This window comes from Homalodisca vitripennis, chromosome 7, assembly GCF_021130785.1.
Source record: "Homalodisca vitripennis isolate AUS2020 chromosome 7, UT_GWSS_2.1, whole genome shotgun sequence".
NCBI classification, from domain to species: domain Eukaryota; kingdom Metazoa; phylum Arthropoda; class Insecta; order Hemiptera; family Cicadellidae; genus Homalodisca; species Homalodisca vitripennis.
The window spans coordinates 136,044,205-136,055,099 of record NC_060213.1 but is presented as its reverse complement, the minus strand read 5'-3'; the positions used below and the strand labels follow the sequence as shown (position 1 = coordinate 136,055,099).

General features: G+C 31.3%; 1 protein-coding gene across 2 annotated transcripts; it reads left to right on the top strand.

Annotated features, from left to right (window-relative positions):
• The first annotated feature begins 422 nt into the window (after positions 1 to 422).
• On the top strand, positions 423 to 7,620 carry LOC124366383. Of its 2 annotated transcripts, none has more exons than XM_046822899.1 (2): positions 423 to 1,589; positions 7,281 to 7,620. In XM_046822899.1, exons 1-2 carry the CDS (start codon positions 1,578 to 1,580, stop codon positions 7,515 to 7,517), a joined length of 249 nt encoding a protein of 82 aa, XP_046678855.1. In that variant the 5' UTR covers positions 423 to 1,577; the 3' UTR covers positions 7,518 to 7,620. The 2 variants fall into 2 exon arrangements, with proteins under 2 accessions (XP_046678855.1, XP_046678854.1); XM_046822898.1 differs by lacking the exon at positions 423 to 1,589 and adding an exon at positions 2,375 to 2,812.
• The last annotated feature ends 3,275 nt before the right edge of the window (positions 7,621 to 10,895 follow it).

Below are 10,895 nucleotides of genomic sequence, written 5' to 3'. Positions count from 1 at the left end.
TCCTCAATTGTCTGTCGACGGTCGGTGAGCACAAGTTCACGAATTTTCTCAACATTTTCGTCCGTTCGAGAGGTTGATGGACGTCCAGAACGAGGTTTGTCTTCAATCGACATGTCGCCATTTTTAAATCGAGCAAACCACTCGTAGACCTGAGTTTTCCCCATAGCATCATCTTTGTAAGCTGTATTCAACATTAAAATAGTTTCTGCAGCATTTTTACCAAGTAAAAAACAAAATTTCACAGCTGCACGTTGTTCACTTAAACTTGCCATGACAAAAAACGAAACAAGAACAAAACAGGGTTAGCGAAAACAGTCACTACGAACGAACAGAATGCACTAGGACAACGGAACTGGGGTCACTGAGCTCGCAATGGGTTGCGCGACACACGCCTAGCGGCAGGAATGTGTACTACACGCTGCCGGCTGCCAGCAATACAATTCCGGTTACTTTTGGGTACCCCCTCGTATAGTTGCTTATACTATATATCTCTATAGATAGTGAAGGTTCTAAGTAAAAGTAAATAACGTCTGATATTGTTCTTTGAAATTATATTAGGAATCTACTTGATACATAGGATTCAAATATATTCAAGGCTTTGCCTTGACTCCAAACCAGACCCAATTTAAAGATTAAAAATTGTTAATAATTAGTAAGTAAAGATCTTTGTTTTGGTGTAGTATGTCATAGTGGTTTGTGTTTTATAATCTGTTTTTTTTTTAATGTGGGTATTTGACAATAGTTATATTTAACGGTACATTGTATATTTAATACTGAAATAGTTCATTGTTTGTTTTGTTGTTTAGTAAAGTATTATTTATTAAATTTTCTGCACCTAAACATTGTTTTTGGGTTCTTTATTAGGTTATTTTCGGACATTATTCATCATTTAGTGATACCTAAAAATCAATAACTCTACGTTTCAAAATCTGACCGGTGAAAAATGATGACTGACGAGATTTATCACCTTCTTGCTCCTGGTGTGATGATTGCCAGTTACTATTGGCCCAATCGATAGTTATCATTGATTATATTTTGCAAATAAAGGCATCCTTTAGTTCAGTTTATAACAATTAGTGTTTAATTAACTGCAAGACAGTGTGTATGGAGTTGGACAAACATGTTTGTATTGATTCCCGACTGTGTAGTACGCTCTGGTATGATTTGTTTGTTTGTATTTGTGTTTGATTAATTATCCACCTGAGGAAGAGATCAGATTGCAGACCTTGAAACGTAACGTTATTGTTATTGTGTATCACCGAACAGAATGTTTGTAAAAGTTTCTTTCTTGAATTGAATTTTTGTTTTACATTTCTGATAATCACGTTACACAGAAAATGTTAATAAGTTGTCTCACTAAACACCTCAACAATGTCTGTGTAAATTCCTCCAAACACAAACACAGCTGGGCCCGAATACAAATTGAGCATGTGAGGTCACAGATTAGCATTAGGAGAGGCAAGGCATGAGCTGTTATCAGTGGAGCTACAAGCTTATCAGTGTGGTTGAGGCAGATTGTGGTGGAGCATGTCTTGGTTACAGTAGCTGTACCAGAACACCTGTGACCCACCTACCTCATGGTTGTCTCTGTGAGTACTGTACACAAACAGACCAGATTTACTAGAACTATCTTGTTAGACAATCTGTTATTTAATAGTATTACTTGTTATAAGATCATGAATAAGGTACTTGTAAATATGGATAAGGTAAGGATTAGATTAAAACTTTGCAACACATAATTGTGAGTTCAGTCCTTTATTCTTTTTTTTTTTACTTGAATTTGACCAGATTGTTCAGTTAAAAAAAAGAAACAAGAATAATAAAGCGCAATATTGCTAATTTCTGTTTAAATATTTAATAAACTGATGTTTTTTATTTTATTTATGGGTTTAGAAATGTAATGTATTTGTAAAGTAATTCATTTATAGTAGGTACATTGAAAGTAAACATATTTTTTTATTACAAAAAACTACATTTCTAAAACAAAATATCACACTTTTACTATCTTTATAGATAAAATAAATAAGAATGCATTAAAATAATTCAATACTGCACTAAACCTTTGATGTTTTATGTCTCATAAAACTAGTTTTGTTGTGTAAATACACCATATTCAACCAAACCCATTTTTTTAATCTATAAACAGAGTAAAGTTATGTATTATTTACTGTTTTGGTTAGATCAAATTAATACTTTTGACCGAAGTAATCATTATTCCATCAAAGTGACCATATCTATTTTCTATAAAAGAAAACTCACAATTGTACAATACTTTTAATTTTCACACCTGACGATGGCATCTTAGATGTCGAAAGGCCTTGTGTGAAAATTAAAAATTATTGGACATCTGTGATTTTTCTTTTATAGATAGAAAAAAATAGTTTTTCCAACAAGATGAGCTCCTCCTTCAATGACCTATCTATTTTGTTTGTTGTTCTATGAGAAGAATAAAGCATCATTATGTATTGTTTGCTGTTTCGGCTTTTAATTTCTGCCTAAATATAGAACAAAATTAGCCGATTAATGTAAAATAATAGATAAAATGAATACTCTTGACCTAATTAATCATTATTCTATCAAAATGACCAGTAAATACTTAAATTCAATGAATAAATGAGACATGATGAATTTAATTTGACATTAAATTACCAGAATAGGCGCCCACATAGCACTGCTAATAAAAGCAACAAATGTGGCTAGTTAACATTAATCAGCCTGATGTGTGATGTGGGTCTGGGAGAGCAAATCAGCTGTTCTGTGGTGCCTAGATCAGTCAACTGTTAACTGCTTTTCTTCCATGCGCTGGGTAAATGTAAGTCTTGAATTACACTCGATACTAAACATAACTTTAAACCCCATATTTCATTTGTACAACGCATAAGTGACATGTTTATTGGACCAAATAAAATTCCACTGATAAAATTGTAGAGTATTTATCCTTTCAATTCCTACAGTGTTTTATCATAGTACACCATTTTGTCTGATAACATTATCTATGTTAACTTGCTTATCTAAATAATAAAGAACACAAAGAGGATATTTATTGTGGTTTTTAATCTAACAAATACTATCTGTGTTGTAATCAACATATTTAGTTTGAATATTTTATACACCTATATATATATATATATATATATATATATATATATATATATATATTTGAATATATATATATATATATATATTTAGGTCTAATTATGTTTATTGTATTCTACTTTAAATAAATTTAAATATTTATCTACACAACATTGTTGCATATAATTAATTATATATTTTAATAAATTATCTTTAATAGCATCTGATCATTATAAAATCACATATATGTATTATTATATATAATATATATATATATTATATATATATATATTAATTAATATATAAATTATATAATATTATATAAATTAATATATATATTATTATATTTTATATATATTTTATATATATATATATATATATATATATATATATATATGTGATTTTATAATGATCAGATGCTATTAAAGATAATTTATTAAAATATATAATTATATGCAACAATGTTGTGTAGATAAATATTTAAATTTATTTAAAGTAGAATACAATAAACATAATTAGACCTAAATATTCAAACTGTATATGTGACACAGGTTGTGTACTATTCGAAAAGTTAAATTCCGTTAAAATAATTATTTATTTCCTACTAGCGGGCCCGGCGCGCTTTGCTGCGCATTTCAATAATTTTTTGCAAAAGTTGCCCGCGGCTTCGCACGCAATTTCCCGTTGAAAACAGTACACTATATTCACTTATTCTTTTTCTATCACATTCTAAACATTGCTGAGATAATTGATAGTCGTTCCATCGTGAGCCTCTTGGGCGTATTATGAAGGTATGTACCATATTCCTGCCTCTATCTAGCTGTTACCCACGACTTCGCACGCAAATCTTAAGAACCGAAGTCCTTATATTACTTAGTAAATTTTTTTTTTTACTATAATAAATTTTAGATTAAATTAGTTATATCTCCGATGCCACGATTGAGCTTGCTTTGTTGTCTCGATCGAGAGAATATGTACACACGGAGTTTTGAGAACCATACTTCTGTCAAAAAAAACAACTAAGGTTGATTTTATAACATTCTTTATATTTGTAGCCAACGTAAGATAGTAATTATGATATCTGCATTACTCTTCTGATCAAGCATGAGCATGGTTTATATTAAATAAATATTGCAGTTAAAGGTGAATTTTTACGTCAAATTTGAATTGTATTATCTGGATAGTAAAGTCTATGTTTAACAGTGATTGCAAAAAACAGTTTAAACAAAATTTGTCGTTTCTCTTAAGCTTTACTCTATGCTTTAAAAACTATAAGTGTAATATATGTTTACAAAGAACAGCTGATTAAAAATTTGAAAAGACGTTAACATATGTTTGCTGCAATGCATTTCTTATGGGTATTTCTGTAACCAGTGGGGCGGAATCCTGAATCGGGAAAGGGATGGGCATAGCTTATAAACCTTCTCCGTGGAAAAATACATATACGTACAAATTTTCATCATGATCGGTCCAATAGTTCACGATTCCATAAAGGACAAACATTCATTTTTATATATATAGATTATATAATTTTATATTATTGAAGATTATTTTTGTAGGGATAATTGTAGCAAAACATGCTTTTGCTATATCAGTACTTAACCCTCTAAGTACCCTCTATACCCAATTATTTAAAATTAATTAAATAAATTTTTTATTGTTTACTAACAAAACTTGTTTTAGCAGAGTTCAATAGCCCGAGTACAGTTGGGTATTTATCACAGTCTTCCTAATTGCTTCTGTAGCAGAAAAGAGCAACAGAGTTTGTAAAACTGTCAAGCAGGCGTTGTATGTTTGTTGCTTTTAGATCTCAAACTGCAACTTCTTAGTAACGTTTTGTTGCAAAGATGTATGTGAATTTTTTACTATGAAACAACTTTAATCAGTGTTAGGTTACATTATCAATGGACACACATGTGTTTTGTATGGAGGTATATGATTTATTTGCACTTCAATTTAATACTACTGACTATTACAAAATGTACAACAGCAGTTGAATCATATTGCAAACTAAACAGCAGTTTGTAATAAAAATAGTTTTCAAACTTTGAATCCAGATTAGAGTTAATGTAGGATTTTACTTTATTTAAAGATTAGTGGAATAATACATTTTGTTAAGTTTGAGATAAATAACTAAAAACCTTATTTCCTAGGTTAAATTGTGTGTATTCGACTAGTTGTTTTTAATAAATTTAAGGTTGATTTCTATGTCTAGTTTTACTTGTATATTTGTAGCTAATTATTTGTTTTTGTGCGTATAAAATACAATAAAAATAAAGTAAAGATATAAATTAAGGATAGAGTTCAATTTACAATATTTCTTAAAAATACCTGTATGTATGTCATATACATTTTAAAATCCAAATGCATGTTTGTTTAATTTAGCGGGGGTGTACCGACACATTTATTTTGAGGGAAAAACAATTTTTTGGGAGTTTGAAGCTTACCTATATTATTAAGAATAACAATTTTAAGAATAAAGTATACAGAATATTTTAACCTTATTGAAAATATTCATAAATTAAAACAGAATTCCAGGAGAGGAAATTGGTCTCCTTATTTCCCATAGATATGCCTTGAAAATTGATTATAGATTATGTGTTGTGAAAAATCGTACAGATTTTGATTTGAAAACATATACAATGTTAAGAACTGTGTAATAACAACTGTTAGCAAGAGGACTTGAGTGCAAAACTTGTCAGAAACATCATAAATACCTTTCATGACTTCTATTTGTAGAAACTATCTCCTAATATTTTGAAAAGGATAATTAAAACATTGCTTTTTACTTTTTAGTTAAAAAATTATTTCATATTAGACAAATTCTTAGGTGATTTACATATAATCAATATCTTGAAAACCATTCAAGATACCAAAAAGTTATTTATTATAATATGTATAATAATATATATATATTTATAAAATGTAAATAAATATAACATATATCATATATATATATATATATATATATATATATATATATATATATATATATATATATATATATATATATATATATGAATGTAGGTGGTTTTGGGCTCTGGGGATCATATTTGGGAAAATTATGCAGATATTTGGTAAGTACTACTATAGTTGATTGCAATACACTAATTTCGTATACAAAATTTTCCTAAAACAATTCTATTTAAAAAAAAGGATATTAAATAAAAAAAACTCCAGAATCTACTAATAAATCTTTGATTTTTTAAACTTGCTTATCAAGCTGGCAACATAATTTTATGTTTTAGTTCATATAAAAATCAAACAATATTCAAATACAAAAGTGTTCATAAATTGGGTGTACGTGTCAAATTTCTACAAAATCAGATGTTTGCACAATCTCTACCTGTACAGTTTTAATAGTTGCATTTAAAATGTCACGATTTATAGCTTTTGAAATATAGTTTTTAATGATTTTGAGTCTATGCTATTATTTGTTAAGTATTTAACAAATATTAAGTATAAAATCAAAATAATGAGACAACGGTTACGGTTAATAGAATAATTTTCAATTTCTGACCAAATCATAGTTTTTATTAATAATCAATTTGAGGCGGAATATATGGGAATAATGGTCTGGTCCTGTCTATGCAAAAATAAACACTTTTGGCTGCACAAAAACATTCCCTTACACCTCACGAATTAATAAAAATGTATTTTTAAAAGAGCTCAAATATCCAAAATGTTTATATATTCAATTCAGAAATTCAGACCATTTTCTTCTTTTAGGTATTCCATATACACAGACTTTGGAAGGTTACGTGTATGCCACTAGTTATAGAAATCAGGCACTTGTTTTTGTAATAAGTCAACTAAATATTAAAATTTTCAGACAATGAAAAATGGGTGTTACACCCAAAAGCTACATTTGATTGAATTTGGTCTTTCTTGTGTTCAACCTCAATGCTTATGTAGACACTTCGATCCAAATATCCAAGGAATCTTCTTTGAGCGGACTGCAGTCTGTCAATGAGGCCCAATTGATATAGAGACCAAACCGCTGATCCTTACTCGAGCAGCTGGAGAACGAGGGAGTTGTAGGGGTATTGAGTTGATCCTTCCAACAATAGCTGCATTATTAGCAGTTAGTTACATTATCATCCTAATTAATAAAGTAAAACGTGTCTCAAAATATCCTTTTGTCCTATGGCCTGTTACTTAACTATATCCAAGTTGAATTATCTAATGGTGAGCTGTTGTTGCAGAAAGAGTCGATCCTGCTTCGACTGAGCAGGACGTTGAATGCTCACAGCCTCACTATCCTGCTGATGGCCACCTGTGTCCTTGTCCTCATGTTGGTGATCGACAGTCATCAGCTGCAAACGCCTCAGGACATCCACAATCGTCTGCTGCAGGACATGTTCGGACTCAACTCTGAGTCCCTGCGTCGTTGGCTGCACTCCGGTCACACCACGCGTGAACCAGAGTTCATCCTCAGATAACAGCAGGAGCACCTTCGTCCATTTCTCCCACCATTATTTTTGTGTTGAATTGTTTTTTATTTTTATTATGTGTTTTGTTGATATTATATGTTTTCTTGCAGTCCACAGAAAATTTATTACCTCTCCTTTTGTCAACCAGAGCTCAGCTAAGTTATCACTAAACATATAATGATGTATAAGCGACTAACTAGTTTATTAGGAAAACACCATTATTTTAAGGTTTGGTGTTTCAGACAAGAAGATCTGAGCAGATTATTTCTTATAGTAGCAAGTCTGTAAAAATGCGGATTTTGAACAGTATGAAACTGGATTAATTCAGGGACAGTCATTATTAAATATTAATCTCGTTGTACAAGTCCCCGTGGGATGCTGTTTGGTTTTCATCCATCCCGGGTAAGTAAAAAAATGTTCTTCGAGAGTGTTTGGTAGCTATTCAGAGTAAACATCCTATTACATCCTTGTTTACTCCCCAGTCCTTCTTGGAAGGCATACTCTTAGGGTTTGCATCTTTTTAAAAATGATGTGTTTGATAGCATGGCATTGAAAAACATATTCTTGATTGCTGAGCAAAAGGTATTTTTGTACGTAAGACGCTGTTGATAAAATATTATTTCATAAGTTACTATGTTAAAATGTTCTATTAGTTTTTAATTTCTAATGTTTTAAAAAAGATGTTTGATTTGGAAAATAGGAAGAAAAGTGCAGTACATTATGATTTCATGAAAGAGAATCTCATTAGGACTTCTATAAAAACATTTTTTTCGCTTTAATGTACTTTTTTATTGTACCATGTAGATACCACTGACTTTAATAAAAAAATGTTTGTTCTAAAATAATCAGGGTTTGGAGATATTATAATGAGGAGTAACATAATGTTTTTAAGGAGAGGCTGATCCCCTTTTAAATCTTAATCTGGCTGTCTTCATGGGTTACTGGCCTGTGCGAGGATCTTATCCAACAGAATAAAGGGGAGAGGCGATACAGTATAAGTTTGTTGGTACTTATAAAAATTGCTACAACCACAAACAGAATTTGAACCTACAGAATCTCTAACTTAGATCCACAGTTGGATGTCTTAGACCGCAAGGCATCGGCACTCCCAAATTTATATTTACAATTGAAAGTTTTTCAAAACTGACCCCAAGTTCCTCACATTGGTCATTTTGGGTTATGCAAGAGATGTGAACATGATTTCCCTGGAGTTTTTGGGGTTGAAAATGGAAACAAACATTCTATTTCAATTCGCTTGGTACAGGTTGTAGTAGCTCAGGTGGTCTGATTCAACATGTATATTGTAACATATGTTACTAAATAAACAAATATGGTTCAATTGAATTGACAATACTGCAACATCTGCCCCAACAAATCTGTTTTGGTGGTTGAAATTTTGGGGATTATGAACTTAAAGGACGTTGAGATTAATCCTGAATTGGACATGGAACTTAACAGATGCAGCAAACTTTGTTCAAATAAGTCAAGTACTTTGTCTTCCTCTGTAGACTAGTGAATATAAAGGTTAACAAATACTAAACAATAAAATAAGCCCTTGGTGAAAGAGGGTCCACAAATGAACAAGAGTGGTCCATGACTGGATACCTAGTTTGGAGGGTTAAAGCACTTTTATATGAGCACAACTATCACCTGTTTTTGTGCAGTAGACCTGATCCATCAGATGGCATTGTAGGTAATTTCTGAACATTATTATTCTCAAAGCAGAGTAGTACGATACCTTCTCATAATGGGCCAATCAGTGAATAGGATAGTACAAGATTCATGTTTCAGTTGGCACTGATGATTATTTTACTTTTTTAAACCTGTCAGCATTTTCTTTATAAAGAAAATAGCTCAAAATCATAAATTGAAGGGATATATTATTTATATACAATTTTTCACAAGAGCTGTTCATGAATGTTGCAGTCTAGCTCAAATATATCTCCCAATTTCTTTTATTAATATTTTAGTAAACTCAGAATCTTTCCAAAACATTGCTTCATACTTTTGGTGTGAATAGTGAATATATAACTATGCAATAAAATCAGTGTGTTTGTATATGCACAGTACATAAAAACATGCATAGTAAACAACTTTAATTGTTTTTAACTTATTACAAGATACTGTAAATTATTCTCAGAGCAAAACATGCAGAGAATGTTTTAAACTGGTTGGATTACTTTGTATTAAGGAAAGTTAATCAACTGTTTTTTGACTGATTCAACGTCAATCTATTTTAACCGAACGACATAACCGCCTCACTTATCGCTTGAAAGAGTGAATGGCTTTGGCAGAGACAAACTAAAGTGTCAGAGGCAGCATGTAGGAGATTGTATAAATTTACAGCAAGAAAATTACAGGATCCAAAACAGTCACCTGAGGAACACCCTGTCATTGATGAGCGAGTCTGAATAACGAGTGGGTAATGATGAGTAATTAAAGTTGCTTTTAAGAGATACAGTGCCATCCACCCCTTTCCATTCCTCGGATGCTATAGAAAAGCAATTTCTGGAGAAGAATATTAATCTATACAGTTAAAAGCCTTTTATAGGCAGCATAATGCTAAGAATTCGTTGGATCCTTAATCAAGGAAACTAACTCCATGAACTCAAAAACGCCATGAATTTACCTGGCCAACTAAAGAGAGCTGGATAACCTACAGATCTCAGTTTCAGTAGACTGTAGCCAAACCTCATAACAAAAATTCCCTGCAATGCTTTCTCCATTGAGTATGGTCTAATACAAACTCAGGTTTGTCAGATGTAGGCTTGATCTAGGGAACCAATTTTTGGAAACGATCTGACTGTGTCGTGTTGGCCACACTTAATTTATTTCGAATGTTCCCGGGTTCGATTTCAGACGCAATGATGGACTCAAGCCCAGGTTAATTAGGTATTTGTAATAAAACCTCTCCCTTGGTCGATAGAATAAAACAATATACTTGCTTTGTTGAACAATTTGAAATTAATTTCAATTCAATTCAAACCTTTCAAATTTAGAACGGGAGAGAGCCATATCACACAAGCTTAACGCGTTTAAAACCCTGGCAGTAGGTACTGCCCTAAGAACAACGGACTTCCCACCCAGAGTGGCGTTATCTCAGACGCTGCATCAGCAGAATCAGCACATTCCTGCATGTTCTCTGCAAATTAACAACGCAACTGCTCTACGTACTGTATGGTAAGTTTTCAGGCTTGCTGGTGACAGAGCTGGACTTACAATTCATGTGTATACTTAATGATAAATCTTCACGTGCATTGCTTAACCTAATACAATCGACTGCATTATATTTATTGTTCATAATTATTACAATTAAATAATTTAATGTTGTGTTGAATAAAAATAAAATATATTACTGATAATTTAATGTTTTAAATTGGCTGATTG